At 36.8% G+C, this 16686-nt stretch overlaps 1 protein-coding gene across 1 annotated transcript; it reads left to right on the forward strand.

Annotated features, from left to right (window-relative positions):
* The first annotated feature begins 1974 nt into the window (after positions 1 to 1974).
* On the forward strand, positions 1975 to 16686 carry LOC146164798 (uncharacterized). The gene is made up of 21 exons (XM_083380833.1): positions 1975 to 2050; positions 2559 to 2697; positions 3522 to 3697; positions 4437 to 4607; positions 5050 to 5165; positions 5634 to 5789; positions 6368 to 6522; positions 7050 to 7285; positions 7731 to 7839; positions 8371 to 8574; positions 9440 to 9727; positions 10089 to 10229; positions 10759 to 10861; positions 11149 to 11300; positions 11811 to 11982; positions 12895 to 13053; positions 13477 to 13633; positions 14146 to 14306; positions 14708 to 14873; positions 15847 to 15982; positions 16494 to 16686. The coding sequence occupies exons 1-21, from the start codon at positions 1975 to 1977 to the stop codon at positions 16684 to 16686; spliced, it is 3366 nt and encodes a 1121-aa protein (XP_083236959.1).

The raw sequence follows: 16686 nt of genomic DNA on the forward strand, positions 1-16686 counted from the left end.
AACAGTTGATAAACTTTGGCACGGGAAGAAGTTATAAGACAAAACTTGGCACGTCGGCATGTTTAAGATGGACACCCCTGGGTTAGGCGCAGTTTGTTCCTCGATGTTCGGTCACTGCGCTAATATCCGATGTTACATAACATCGGAATTTGTTTAACTGAAGCAGATTATTAAAAGGAGTTATAATGGTGGCTGTCGTGCGCGTTTCAATGTCTCACTTTTTTAGGAATTGATAGTTAACGCAAAATTATGTCTTTAAGTTTACTGAAAGACCACGTGCTGTGTGCAATTGACACAACTTATTTTCCCTCAACCGCAGCTTGTAATTTAGCTGAGTTGGCACACATCTCGGGGCAGATGTTGACATAATAACACCCGGGGGAAAACGTTCTTCGTTTAGTATCGCAGGTGGCGAAAGGCGTGCTTGCAATGTAGCGCTAGTTCCGTTCATGGAACTAAGGAAACTGCGCTGCTGATAGTGGAATTATTTATGATTGTACCACACAATTAATCACACATATTTCACGGTCTTGGACTCTTGGAGTATTTTTCGCTTGAAGTTGACGATTGCACACTGCTATTTCGCAGCTGGCGCCTGACAGGATTGTCGACGAGGCATGTGCTCGCTTTTGCTGGACGTTATTTGGCTGTTTCTTATTAGTTTTTTTGACGTCTTGAAATCATTTTAGAAATTCCCTAAGTTGAAAATTCAGGACCCCCTTTTTGATTTTCTGGCTACGACCTGATTGCCCATTCCTGAAAAATTTTCTGCGGGCGCCTCTGTTGGGAACCTATTTCATTTAAATAAGATACTGTTGATGTTATTAGTTACAACTTACAGATATATAGAGCAAATATCCGTACTTTTCTAATTGAGAGAAACATACATATCTTACAACGTCTAAAAAAATGATTTTTGGTTTACCGGTACTCAGTATTGTACTTAGTTTAATCGTTATCATTAGTGTGCAACCGGAATCGTTTGTTTTTAACCATTCGGATTCAGGCAGATTCTGTTGTTCGAAAGAAAATTCTGACTATGTGTTGAGAGCCTTGTATGAATTGCCGGCGTCAACAATTAGAAGGATTTTTTACAACGAATAGGCAGAGGCGCGATGGTACAAACAACTTGGATGTTGCGATACAAAAACAAAAGAAAGGGGATAACAAAGCAGTGGTAGAAAACGAGACATAACTAGTGTAATATTTTTTCAAATTGGATTAGCTAAAACTTGTAATTTAGGGTATAATGCAGATAGAGTGATGGCAGACGTTTTATGTAGCCTACACAAGTTATTTTTTTTTATAAAACATCAAATTGGTTGTTTATTTTTTCTGCAATAAAGAAGCTAGAATGTTTACTGGTACCGGTACCGTGAGAGTCTTAAGGCTTCTATTTACCCAAAACTTTGACGTTTTGTTTAGCAAGACAACAATCGAGAAATATACTTACTAGAAAACGCGTGTAGCACTTCCCACGCTCTCGCCAGGTTCGACTTAGCATCACGCTATATTCTTTTAATAGACCTGCACCTCAGCCGTGCAAGATGCACATCACGTAGCCTGTCTATATAGGTATCAAGTCAACCCTATAAGTGTTAGAATTGTAAACCATTTCAGGTAACATCGTTTTCCTGGCCTTCAGAGGTCTGTTTTATAATTGTTCTTTTTGGCATTTTTAGGAAATGTATTTCAATATTGTAGGACATCTCAAAATCATGGTGATAAACATATAACTTTACTATAGCTTTTATAGCAAACCTATTTGACAACGAAAGCTTGCAATGACTCTATTTTATGCGACCTGCGGTTGCTACGGTCGTACGTATGGCCCTGTGAAGGACGTAGTTGTTATGATGGGCCAAACGTACAGTACGAGTATAACTTTTGGCAACTTAGGCTACATGTTATCTTATGAGAAATCAATATGTTTGTTCTTGGACAGCACTGCAAAGTGATTATTGATATAGCGCGATGCTGTTGGCTCAGGGAACTGTGCTACTTGCGTTACTGCCAGTGATATTTGGAAAATCGATTTCAGACAACGGCGGTAAGTATGACAGCAAAATTTTATAAATATGCCTAATCCGCAATAGTATTTTAAATAAATATTTATAATTGTTTCAAGGTACAGTATTTTAGCTTGGTACAGAAATATATCAAGTGTAGTAGCCTACTAAATGTTTTTGTGTTATCCAAATGAAATATGGCCGTTTTTATGTTTAGTGGGGTGCAATCGTAAATGAAAATTATGACACCATTTTTGTTTAATACCCTTTGGGAAAATGTACTTAATTCTTAATCGCAGCATCGCAGTAAGGAAATCGTCATTTTTTTTAATTTGAATAACTTTTAAGTTTTTGTGTTTGGTAAAAGTATATATGATTAATACTTTTTACTTTGAATTTTAATGATTGGTAATTAGTAAGAACTTCAAATTTCAAGCTCATTACCTGATATTTCCAATAATGAATACTTTTTTATTTGCGATAGTAAATACCTTCTGCCCTCTAGATTGAAAATTCAACCTAAATGTTTTACAAAAAGGTATTTTGTAGATGAAAAGGCAATCATTGGAAACCCGATCGTCAAGATCGCACAGGGAGACGTGAAAGGAGAAAAAATGAGTAACGATGGAAGGAGAATAGATCGATTTGTTGCCATACCCTATGCTGAGCCTCCTGTGGGTGACCTTAGGTAGATACGCAAACTTTAAAATATTATAGTCACGCGAACTTTCAATCCGCCTAGTAATTAAGGACTGCAGAGAATGAGAATTGTTAAAGACGAAATTTCGTTTAATCGTTCGGGTACTGGTTGAGTTTATCACGTTTGAAACGAGCAATAACCGTGTTTTTAAAGTTGAAATTCTCTGCTGAAATTATACCTACGTTGCCTAGCCGTAGTCTACTCATTTTATTTCTCGTGTTGATTGTATAGTTCAACTAACTTATTTTTTGATAACTCATTTACGATACAAAATCCAGAAGAAAATATAAAACGATTATATATACTTTGCATGTTTTTACAGTTCTGTTTATTCTTAGGCCTATACTCTTGACTGCTAAAGCACGGTTGTGCGAAAGCTCGTCAACAGTGGTAAAATGTTCTACTTTTCAGTTTTAAAATTAGACAAATGTGGCTATCAATAAAGATGGAAATATTTAAGAGAAACCCTATGGGGTAATTTAATCTATTCATCAAGATTTGAACCAAACTTTAAATTTTCCGCTAAACCATACACCATAAACAGTTTTAAATTCTCTAGTGGTGAATACACACACGGATATGGTAAGCTATATAGTCAGTTGAAAATGAGACAAATGTAGGTGTAAATATAAGTGACAATTAACCGTTTTGGTTCTACTCGCAATATATCGAAGCGATGGTAGGCTTTAGATGACCAGTAAAAAATATATATTTCAAAACTGTTTAGTGTAAATGTGGTGATGATTTTATACGTAGTCCTTGTCAACGTATCAGCCAGACCAAAATAATAATTAGAAAAACGTCTTGTTAAGGTTCAATCCCCCCGTTCCACACAAAGGATGGGGAAGTGACGTTTACGACGCATCGCAAGGACTGACGTACAAGCTGCGTGAAAAGGCGTGTCTTCAGATGAAGTTGACGCAGAAGGACGTACGCGGGAGCGAGGATTGCTTGTTCCTGAACGTTTGGGTTCCGGGCGGCGTTGAAGGTAGGCTATACGTAATTGGCGATTATTTTCAAATTGAATATGTCCATAAATATATACTGTTGCTGCCAGGCATGGTTTAAATTGTAAAAAAAGCGTTCTTCCGGCAAAATTGTATTAACCTACCAACGTTTCGACAACCTATTCGGATAAATTTCTTTAATTGCAACTATAGGTAGACAAAATCTAAAATACCAGAAAAACAATAAAGGAAACACACAATTGTATGTCTATATATTGTAAGTTGTTATTTCATTTTTTAGCTATTATAAGTAAGTTTAGGATACTGATAAATTGGGTATTTTCGCCATACTGTAAATAGCAATTATCTAACATGCTTTCCAAGTGTTAGTATCAGGTACTCGTCAAATGAAATACATTTTAGTTATTCCAACCAGCGATTTCTATTATGAAAGTAAAATTAACAGAAAATAGTAGATATACTAAACGTCCTAAATCTAAAGCAAATCTTTTTTACCTTGATCATCGAACGTTTAATTTTATCTATTTCGCTTGTTTCAGCATCGTAATGACGTCATTTGGTATCAGATCAGATCGCGATACTTTTTGCCTAAAATATCGGGCATCGGTTTGGGGATAAAATATCAAGTATCGGGCATCCCTAGTTTTAAATAACGCGTATTTCTTCCAAAAATAAAACATAAATGCCGTATACATACTTCCAGATAAGCTCATATAATGTCGCGTGTCGCGTGACCAGAAACTTTTTTGTTTTCGAAAGAGGCCAAAAAGAATCCGCTACCGGTGATGGTTTGGATACACGGAGGTGCTTACGGCTTCGGAAGCGGATGGGGAGCTAACTTCTTTGACAACTGGCTCTACGACCAAGAAGCCTTGGCTCTTCACGGAAACGTTATCGCCGTAACTTTGAACTATCGCCTCGGACCTTTAGGTTGGTTTACACTTCCTTAGGAAATAAAGGTTATTGGATTTAGGTTTCACAGTTTTTATCAAATTAATAGGTATTGCGTATAAAAGAAACGGTTTCGTTTATAGAACAGTTTGTTTCGAAAAATAAAAACATATTTGAACTACATGATTAATGTCGCTGCCTGTGAGCTATACGCATTTGAAAGTCGCTATAAATTGCCGTCACGTCTTATTAAATACTTGAAAAAAGTTTAAACGTGATTCGTAACTCCACAGGGTAAATCGAATAGGTAATCTCCCGTTTTTTTACTTTGGCAAAATTTTATTACTAATTGCTAAAGGGGCGAAAGAGGATTTTACCTTCACTTTTATAAAGGTGCAAACAATTTTGCAACATTTTGCTAATTACATATACTGTTACCTATAAGAACGTCTTTAAAAAAGCAGGATATCTTGTTTTCAAGGGTTTCTGAGCACAGGAGACAGCGCAGCACCAGGCAACTACGGTTTGTTGGACCAGGTCGAAGCATTGAGATGGGTGCAAAATAACATCTGGGCCTTCGGTGGCGACACTGACAAGGTAATTGCGTATTAGAAATATAATAAATTTGAAAAAAAATGAGATAATAATATTTAACTATATGCACAGGATTTAAAAAATCGTTAGTTTGTTTGCTTCAGCAAACGTATAATTATATTTAAATTGTAGAATTATCTTTTAAACAAAAACACATTAGCTTTCGTTGGCACGTCAGTGAACATAAACAACAGAAATGGTGTAAAAAAGAACACAATTTTGTTTTAGGGACGTAACACAATCCTGCCTGTTTTAAGAAATTGATAAAATGCTTCGAGTGTAGTGAAAATTAATATTTTTTCAAGCTAAAAAAATGATTTCTACTTGGTTAAATTTTTTTCAATGAACGGACAAACAAAAAATCGTTTATTTCTACCGTTCGCACAAAACGAGATTCTCTAATTCGACAGACACTGAAGGTAAAGCAGCTAATTTGACGATTTTCTTTGTTTTATTTCTTGGTTTCTTCAGGTGACTATTTTCGGTGAGTCTGCCGGTGCAGCTAGCGTTTCGTTCCACATGATTTCGCCCCTCAGCAAAAACCTGTTTCACCGAGGAATCTCTCAAAGTGGAACTGCCTTTTCCTCTTGGGCAATTGTTGACGAACCAGTTCGATGGGCAAACATGGTTGGTCTTTGTAATATTTTAACTGGGATAAAAAGGCTTGAAATTCTACGTTCAATGGCAAAGTCACTTTTTGAAGAAAGGGATAAATTTAAAAATCAGTGTTGAATTGACGTGACTTAGATCTTTTGGACAAATGACTTGGGTTGAAATAAAGTGTTTTTGTTTACCATTATGTTTTATAAAATTGTATTTTTGTCCAATTGTTTGCACATAAAACAATTTGCTTGCTATATGTAAGGTTTATGTTAGTTGGGGTAGCCTATTCCTCGCAATCGGAAGAGACTAACTTTAATCAGTTAACCGTTAATTTTTGACAAGCACTTCGAAAATTTGCATCAAAGAAGGTTTTTTTAGTGGCTGTGACTAGAAATGACTGTTCCCAATGAGAATAGATCACCAAATTTTTTTAGATAAACTTTTTTTTAATTATCACCTTTTCAAAGAGATTTGCGAAACAAGGAAAGACAAACACAATAAAACAAGGGCATAAATCAACAACCAAACAAGGACGTAGCTTCTTAGAAATAACAAACAAACGAAATAAATCTTTCTTGATAATTGAATTACGTTTAATTAAGATCGGGGAGCACGTCGGCTGTCCGACCACAGATACGTCAGAGATGATGACGTGCATTAGGGCGGCGCCAATCGATGACATCGTACTTGCAGTGAAGATTCTGGAGCGTGAGCGACCAGTCAAAATGGACCTGCCATGGTCGGCTGTGGTGGATGGGTAAGCTTTTAACGTGTACCGTGAACTATAGGGGTCACTAATTGTTATGTTACATAGCAAGTCAGACCATCGGGGTTGGAAGTAAAATCTCAATCAAGTCATTATTAGAGCAAGTTATCACTTAGTCTAATACAAAAGTAAAACAATACACCCTTGAAATTGGTATAAACTCGCCCGATTATATAAGAAATAACTAAACTAAAAAATAACACAAACTTAATTACTCAACATATATCAAACTTAATTACTAAGCAAATAACAACAGTTTTACGTGCAATTTTAAAATAAAATGTTAAATAAAAACAATTATATACCCAAGTCATTAGACTCAGTAATCATTTTTACCAAAACGACTTAAGCCAAGTTTAAGGATGCTTGCTCAAATCAATTCAATGCCAAATTTGCAAAGTAAGTATGGTTAAAGTTTGGATTACTCTGCTTCTGTACTTGATATTTGTTTACAGCTTTTAGATTCGATTTAAGTCATTTTCAAACGACTTGCTTTACATACTCTTCCAATATGTCAGAAACTTTCTTCCTGGTCGTCCGGACGACCTGATGCAGAATTCTGCGGACAAGGATTATCTTCTGGGCAACAACGACATGGACGGGCACATGTTTGTCGGTCTCGACTTCCCTACGGTGAATATGGATGGAAAAGAAATGTATCTTAGCGACTTGGAACGCGCATCGACCATTTTTGCGCGACAGGTCCCCAAGCAGGTCTCGGATTCTGTCGTGTTTCAATACAGGGCTTACTCAGGTAAACACAAATTCGCACGATTTTGGAATATAAAGACATGTAAAATGGTTTTATTGAAATTTGTCTCTATATTTCCTATTTTCAATTTCTCAAAATTTATTCTAGGACTAGTTAGGAACCCGTAGCATGTTTCTAGGCGTTTTTGTTTCTCAAAACAACTAACTAACGCAGGTCATTAACGAAGAACAATAAAAAAATTTATCCCTATATACAATCGTCCTACTCTTCGAATGATCTTTATCTTTGATTTTGCACAATCGTTTTTTTACAAGTCTTGAACTTGTTAGGTAAGATTGATGTCGTTGTGTAAAACTATGTCTTTCGGCATAACTGTTTTACAGTAATCTACGTAATACAAATATAGAAAAAGTATAGTCAATAATATTCCCTAAACGTGATTATCGATAAAGAAATACACAAACAGTTATAAGTTTTTGTTTTTAAGATTCGGTGGATGATACTTACTACAAAAAACAAGTTCTGAACCTTTACACGGATACCCTTTTCGCAGCCGGTACTCACATGACCGCCCAATACCACTCTTCGATGCCTGAGTACGAACGTTTAATTGACGTTATTTATGGGAATAAACATTCCATTAATAGTGGGAAAACAAGCAGTCTACAAACCTTTTTTATATCTATTTAGTGGTAAAATTAAACCACAAACGTACGGAAGGTGGTGGGGTAAAAAAATCGCTGCCTAGACGGCGTTTCCGTAAAAAAATGGCAGTTTATTTAGCAATGTCTCTTTAACATGAGGCCGCCCGCCAACTTCATGAATGTATTTAAATAAATATATCAGGTGCATATTTTAATATTTGTGCATATAGAAAAGGTTACCTACGGCTTCCTATGGTTACTTGTGTTATACACCCTTAAATAAAGTAACCATATAACGTTATATCTGATTTATGCGTTCCGGCAAGAATAATTCTCATCGTCCGAGAAAAAAATATTTTTACTCTGTATTTATGAGCTTCCTCTCAGGCAATTAAAGTGCAAACAACTTGTTGTTGTAGCCTGTAAACCACGCTTGTAAATGCAGTATGCTAGCTATTGCAGATTTCGCTTTTTTCGTTGCAGGACAACAGGGAGCACCTACGTTTATTTATTCAGCCACCCGAGCAAAATGCCTTTGATCTATCCGCCTTGGATGGGAGCTGATCACGCTGACGACCTCCAGTACGTTTTCGCCAAACCTTTCCAAACTCCGCTGGTTTACACCAAAGAGGAGCGTGAAATTACCGAGTCGTTAATGACTTACTGGACGAACTTCGCTTGGAGTGGGTACGCTAAAAGCTGCGTGTTCTTAATATTTATTAACTTTTACAAAGAGACAGGATAACTGCTTTTTTTTCAGAAGAGTTGCGAACGATGAAAATTATTAAGTTTACGGCAAAAAAAGTACCGCGATCCGATCTGATATCCAATGACGTTATCGCTATATTCAAATAAGCAAAATGGATAAAATTGAAACGATAAAATATATTTTTCTAGTTACGCCATTCGCATTAGAAAGTTTAGTTACCTTTGGTTGTTAACCAACTATAGCTTTCGATTAATAAATCACTACATTGTATCATAAATCATGACTAACAGGGGCTCAATACTTTGGTATCGAATCAGCAGCGTTACCATCCCAGCTTTAGACGTGTGGCAATACTACCACTTGGTATTTGCAGTTCTTCTGGCATACTTTTGGACATCTTTAGTTGTTACTCTCGGAGTCTAGGGAGTATATATTATGCTATCCTTATGGAAGATCGATCATTCGTGTGATATCATGCAGACATGAGGTCGTTGCCATAACTTTTGAAGACATGGGTTGTGTAGTCGATTAAAAATACACGTAACAAAAATACGGTGGATATTAAGTAATCCACTCATATAGGGTTGTCAGATAATTCATCAACCAACAATACATGGTTAAAAATACTCCATCATTTCCTATTCCGCCTTTACAACTTACAGCGGCAATAAAAGTTTTTCAATTTGGTACTACGCATGCGCACGTCGGACTCGCCTATAGTCTTTCTTACTTAGCAGACTTCTGTCTTTGCCGTTTCCCGAATAGTTTTCCGATGAATTGTTGTCGTATTAAAACACTCACAACCGTGTAAGAATTGATCGTACTTACAACGTTTTTTGCCAGAGATCCAAACGTGGGACCGAACGGCAACTTCGTGCCAGCCAACTGGAAGCCCTATGACCTACAGACGCGCCACTATATGGAGATCAACGCTAGCATCGTGACCAACGGAGATGCGTCCCTGGGGAGCAACTACAGGGGCGAGTTCCTGACATTCTGGGGTCTCCTGGTTCCACAAATGTGGACCAACGCCCTGGATACCTGCGCCAAAAGCGAGGAGGGCATAGCGCCGCTGAACATCGCCACTTTGGCCTCTTGTCCACGCAATAAGCAATTTCAGCGCGAAACGATGTAAGTGATAGAAAAAATAGGATGTATAAACTGTCTAAGTAAATTCGTTTTTTGATTATGTTTTTCTGGTCTGTTTTCCTATAAAAGCCTGTATTTTAGAGCGTTGACTACTTTTGTTCGTTTTTAACATACTTGATCGTGCCGTAGACAAAGATTGTTTATGGTTGTTTAGCTTTGTGTTTTTATTTGTACTGAATCATTTAAGCACTAAACAAAAGTTTAAAAAGAAGTAAAACACGCGTAAAATGCACAACGCGCATAGTAACTCACAAACCAATCATTTAACATTTTAGTGTTATAAGACCACAACAGCCAGAATCGAAACAAACCAGCAAAGTAACCAACCCATTGTGACTCGCAGATATGGTTGCGTACAAGGAGAATCTCAATCTTGGGGTGGAAAAATCTACGCCCGCTTTCTAGGTGTTCCGTATGCCTCGCCACCCACTGGAAGTCATCGCTTCAATTACCCAAACACCCCTGATTCGTGGTATGAACCGAGGTAAGTCAGTTCTACGAATACTTAACTTGAAATGCTTGTTCAGTATTACGAAACATTCGGGTACGGTATTAAAACATTCAACGGTAAATTGTACTGCCAAATTTCACCCAGATAGAGCAGATAACCTTAGCTGTTAACATTGCGGGGCCCATTAAAGCAGGGGTTGTTAAACTTTGGTCCACGGACCCCTTGGGAGCATGAAAACTAGTTTTGGGGGTCTATAAAGGCCTATTAGAAATTTTAGTAAACTATTAAAAAATAGAAAGAATTTTTTAAAACAAAAAAAGTTTTTTTAAAGAAAAGAGTTTTTTAAAAGCGTTTTTCTCCTTGAATGCACTTAAACTTTATTTAAGTTTCACACTATTTGGACTGAAAACAGTTTAGTTGTTCGCGTTAAAAAAAGGTTTAAGAACCCCTTCTTTAAAAGCATTTTATTATAGCTAACAACACTGTGCGAACTAAACTTTTACTTGTTATTATTTAATTTATTAAAATCTAAAGTGTCTTGATGAACATTTTATATATGCAGAGACGCAACTCAATTTTCAAAATCGTGTCCCCAAGTTCCGTTTGACAGCAACACGATGGATGAAGACTGCTTATATCTTAACGTTTATGCTCCGGTGGACACTGTAAGTAATAATTTGCAAAAATGTCAAGTGAAATTTTAATCGAAACCATAATATAAATGCAGTTTTGTCAATTTTCTTTGTCAAGTTTCTGGTTTTTTTAAGTTCATGATTTTCTAACTCCTCATATTATACTATTTTGATACCGTACATACTTTTATATGTTATATACATAAAGAACAATGAATGCTTATTTTTTATCTGCAACAACTTACTTGTGTTTAATTTTTTTAATTAGAATTAGTTAGCCTGCAATGCAATTGCACCATAATACCAAATAAAACTCTTAGACTATTTCAATGGACGATGTGACCACTCACAAATACCCGGTGATGATTTGGGTCCACGGTGGAAACTACGATTCCGGAGACGGCGGAATGAGTTACGAAGCTGGTGTTGTGGCTGCCAAGGAAAATGTGATAGTTGTTACTTTCAACTACAGGTGTGGGCTTAATTTGGCAAATTTCTCTAGATACTTGACTTCGAGTTACGAGTGTATCACCGAATACTGTTAATTTGCTTTGAGTGAAATTGTCGCTTTTTACAGGTTGGAGGTTTTACGTTATTATATAGGGCATTTATCCTATACTTTAATTTATAAATGACAGGTTACCACATATTTATGATTTGTAGCGATACTTCCAATTCGATATTATCAGACATCGCTAACTCAGACTAATGTTTCTATTTAAAATATTGCTAAGAATCTTACAAGTTTGACTTGACTTGGTCTTATGCATTGTTTACAACACTGCATCCCGCTGTTGAACCGGTTAGCGGCAAAATGATCGTTACATTTTGTAGCCTTTTAACCAGTTGTCATATTAACACCACAATTAAAGAGAAGTCAAATTAAGACTATACCTCGAGGTTAAAAACGAGTTAAAAGACTGAGCTTCCGAAGACTCGATTTCGGTCGCAACATTGTAAAAATATGTACGCCATGTTTTAGGCTTGGTTCGCTTGGTTTCTTTACTTCTGGCGACTACTACTCACCCGGAAACATGGCAATGTTTGATCAGCAGAGTGCGTTTCGTTGGGTTCGAGACAACATCGCGACTTTCAGCGGCGACCCTGAGCAAATCACACTCTTCGGACAAGGCTCCGGATCCGAATCCGTGATGGTAGATACGAAACCAAATGTTTATGGTTTTGTCGTTTTTCAAACGTTTTTTTTATACTTACTCCCTAGCCTTATTTTCTGTAGATTGCTGCTGGGTTACACTTTCAGTGAGTACATTTTCCGTGAACTATTTGTAGCGTTTCCCCAATTCCAGACTCCAACACCAAGATGGCAACATTTGTTCGCCATTTTTTTCATCTTGGGCAATAGATTACCGGATTTCTAGCTAAATTTTGTCGGTATTTTTGACGGAATTGAATATTCATAACAAGTAAAACTCATAGGCCTATATAAAACATGAGAAAAATCTAGATCAGAATGAGATTCATTCCAATTAAGGAACTGACGATGGCACTTGGCGAAATATATTTTCCTTCTAAACAAAACGTCTGATCCTGTTTTTACTCATGTTTTTAACTATGAGTTTTAATCACCCTCAAGCCAACAATTTGGCACATATTAAAATACAAGCGGATTGAAAACAATCATTTAGAGCCTGGTGTTCAATAAATCCGAGTTGAGCTCGCTATATTATTGTTGAAAAATATACAAAACGTTTGATTTTTCTCTTTGGTATTTTTTTAGTATGTGAGCTTTCAATAGCTTTAGAGTTTAAGACACATACCAGCAGTCAAGGAAATATAAATTCCAAATCACCTACAAGCCACCAATTAGGTATACATATTTAAATGCAGGCGGATTGAAAACCGTCATTTAGAGCCTGGTGTGCAGTAAACCCGAGTTAAGCTCGTTATATTTTTGTTGAAAAATATGCAAAACCTAAGATATTTGTCTTTGGTATATTATTATTATTATTATGCGAGCTTTTAATACCTTTAGATACACACCAGCAGCTTTCCACAGCCATCCACGTCAGGTAACCTAAAAGTTCAATGCCCATGTTTTATTCCAGATGCACACCCTCAGTTCGTCAGACGCCACTCTTGGTATTAACCGAGCCATATTGCAAAGTGGTGTTGTGATGAACTTGAGTAAGTACGGAGACCAGCGCGATACTTCCAAACGACTGGGTGCTGCTCTGGGTTGTGACACTACAGACTCGGCTCTTTTGGTAAGCTTTGGTGTCAGATATTGGACACATTCTCAGTATATTTTAAATAACTTTAACTAAGCTGTTTGAAAAAAAACGTGGAATATCGAAAAATGCATAAAACTAATTTACATCCTTTTGTTATTGTTCATTATCCTATAAACCAGTGGTTCGCAAAGCAGCACTTCTTGAAATCCGCGAGAAAGGACAAAATAATTAAATGCACAAGTTTAACCTTCTAATTAACAGTTTTCTGCATGCTAATTTTATTACAAATTTTTAATTACCGGTTTTGTTTATTTCTTCTCTAAAATGGGACTCGTAATTTATAAAAAATTAAAAGGGCTTCGTTATTCAAAGTATTTGAAACTTTCGAGAAATCGTTATAGATAAACAAAAGTCTTCCTTATCTGGTATGCAAAGAGGTATTTTTTTGCATTTCAGGTCTCTTGTCTACGTTCGGCTACAACTGATTCTTTAATAGCCGCGCAGGAAAATGAGCAACTGCAATTTGCTCCTTTTGTCGACGGAACATTCCTTACAGACGAGCCTGAAAAACTCATGCAACCTGCCACGCTAGCAAAATGGACTTATTTATTAGGTAACAAACCTATAAACACTCCCAGTGTGAAGCACAATTTATTTCAACTCACGTTTCAGTCAAGACATTTGTAAAATAAATCATTTTCTATTCCAAAGGATTGCTATAGCAAACCAATTCCAGGTCAAATCTTTGGTTTTGAAAACAAAAGCGTTGAACTGTTACAACTGCTATCGTTTTATGATATTACTGCCACTAGCCCACTATACATACAAACGACTAACAAACCAAATTAAATGAATTCTTCTATTGTACATACACAAACTGTTGCTACCAGGCATAGTAATATAAATAAAAAAAACAGCTGTATTTTAGTCAATGTATTTCAACAAACTGAACAAAGTAAACTTATTGACTCAAGGTATTTTAATACTCAGCACTATACCATGCATATATTTTATTTCGAAACACGTAAATGTTTTAAAGGTGCATTGTGCAGCCTCGACTCTGGACAGTTTTGGTCTAACACCACTGATCACAACATTACAAATATAACAAGAGTTGTCGTATAGGTGTGAACACTGCGGATGGAACAAGCAATTGGGATGCCGTGGCTTCAGTTAAAGACCAGAAAGACTTCTACCAATTGTTGAATGAACAAGTTAGCAGCAACGGTGGAACAGAAGCAAGCAATTTTGATTATTTGTACACAAGTCCTCTCTTAGACCAAAAGGTAACGAAAAAAATAAAATTCCAGTGGCGATGTTGACAAATTGTATTTTGTAGAATTGACAAGCTTTCGCTCAATTGTGCTTTATGAGGTCTGAAAAAGAATAAAAACGGCGAAAAACAATGTAGGCCTGCAGTTTGCCAACGTGTGCTTATCGAACTGAGGCTGGTTTTAATTTATCGCCTTTCAGTTGCTTGTGCGCCTTTATTTTTCTGATGTTCACCGTTTTTTTTTACAAGTTTGCTCACCTAAAGCACAGTTGTGCAAAAATTTGTTAACATTGAATTACAATGTTAAACAGTGCCACAAGATAATCAGATATTTTTAACAGTGACAATTCAGCTTAAAAACCAAGACTTTAAATATTAACACAATCAAACTTCGTTGTGATTTTTTTGACACAGAGCGTACAAGAACAAGTTTTGCAACTTAGCACAGACGTCCACTACGTGGTGCCCACAAGCCTCTTTGCTGACATGGCGGCAGAGGCCGGATCAAGCGTTTACTTCTACCAATTCGCAAGAGTCGCTTCGTTTAACCCCGATCAGACCAAATACCCGGAGTGGGTTGGTGAGTGGCAATTAGGGATGTTCAAAAAACTTGGCCAAGCTTGATAGTTTATGCCAGGGGTCGGCAAACTTTTATAGTCGCGGGCCAAAGCCAAACTCGGAATAAACTCGGTGGGCTGTAATAAATTTTTAATTTCTTGTTAAAACTTTCAGTTTGTAAAACTTACAGCAATTTGAAACAACAACAGTTAAACAGTAGGGGACTAAAACATTTATAAAGACAGTGTGTATAATCTGTGTTCTAGCCCATTTGGAGTCGTTCTGACCAACGATAACAACACACATAATATAGCATACAATATGATGCTTCTAATAGTACACATAATGTCTTCTTAGCTACGCAGGCTCAGTGGCAACTGGTTGAGAAACGACCATAATTTGCCATTAAAATGGGTTTATTTAACAAGAATAATGTAAAGTATTGTAACGAAATGCGCAAAAATTCGTTGGTTTGTTTCAAAAATTGAGTCCGCACAGCATCATCCATATATGAACACCACAAAAAGTTAAAAATAAAGTAGAAAAAAGGCATTAGTTATATCGTAGTTGAATAAGGGCCGTTATGGATGGTATAGAAAAATAAAAAATACATTTGTTGCACGATTTCAGGGATGACGTCGCAAGGTAACTTCAAAACGTAATGTTATAAAGCAAAACAGCCGGGCACAGCGTGAAAAAATTGTGGAATGTAACGCACGGCACCTTGGGCTAAACCGATTTGAACAAAATGGGATGGCACATGCTAAAAATCAAACATCTGTTTGCGCGATGCGCAAAAAATATATATTTAGGTAAAATGGGGACAAATGCTTTGTGGGTGAATGAGTTATATGCCACGCCTCTTTGTAGTTGCCGTATATCCACCTATTTGAGGTACGTAAATAGGTGAAACACAGGCTGTAGAATCGAAGTCGAAAATTTGTCTGACTCGGGTTGTTTTCAACCGAATCCGCAGCTTTTCCTACTGGTTTTAGGTTCCAGTCACGGAGCCGAGCTGCCGTTTGTTTGGGGAGACATCGTGCGGATTTGGACTACCGAAAGTCAATACCCAGACGACGCAATTCTAACGTACAACACGATTGAATACTGGACAAATTTCGCAAAAACCGGGTTTGTCTATTTTTTTTTTAATATAATACATGCGATTATTGAACATCGCTTTTCCATGAATTAGCAAGATAAATTGTGACGCTAAGATAGCTTTACAGCCATATTTATTTTCTACACAAACTATAACAAAAACAGATGGCCTCAAAGGTGTCGTTAATCATGAGACGAATAGCCTGTAGATAAGATAAAATACTGTGATTTGATCAACTATTGTAACGATCAAACAGATTCGTTTTTAACTCCCAAAGGTCGCAACGTTTGAACGTCGTTGGACTTGGGTAACATTAGCGAGACAAGGCCATTTCAAAACAGGGGTCAAAAAAACAGCTAAAAGTCGAAAGGGAACATAACACATGTCATGGAACATGCTCTGTAACAGAATTTTACTTTTATAAGCCAGTAACAACAATAGCATATATTATAATAATTTCGCTGCCCAAATAAGTTAAAGCAAGTCGCTGCCCAAATAAGTTAAAGCAAGTTGACCAATTTCAAATTTATATAACACCAGGAACCCCTCATCGGATGGAACAGGTCACGACCCCAACGTTTTGTGGCCTGTGTACCAGTTGGAAACCAAACGTTACTTAAACCTGGACGTGGATTTGAAAGCATCCTCTTATTTGCGAGGAAAGCAGGTCTACTTCTGGAATGAGCTGATACCATCCTTGCAAGAGGATTCCTGCCCGGCGGTGCAAATGTGA

This window comes from Ascidiella aspersa, chromosome 2 (genome assembly GCF_963924565.1).
Source record: "Ascidiella aspersa chromosome 2, kaAscAspe10.2, whole genome shotgun sequence".
Classification (NCBI taxonomy): Eukaryota; Metazoa; Chordata; class Ascidiacea; order Phlebobranchia; family Ascidiidae; genus Ascidiella; species Ascidiella aspersa.

Coding starts and splice junctions, on each gene's coding strand:
- LOC146164798 (XM_083380833.1), top strand. CDS start 1,975: ATGCTGTTGGCTCAGGGAACTGTGCTACTTGCGTTACTGCCAGTGATA. Junction 4,608..5,049: donor CTATCGCCTCGGACCTTTAG/GTTGGTTTACAC, acceptor CTTGTTTTCAAG/GGTTTCTGAGCACAGGAGAC. Junction 6,523..7,049: donor TGGTCGGCTGTGGTGGATGG/GTAAGCTTTTAA, acceptor CCAATATGTCAG/AAACTTTCTTCCTGGTCGTC.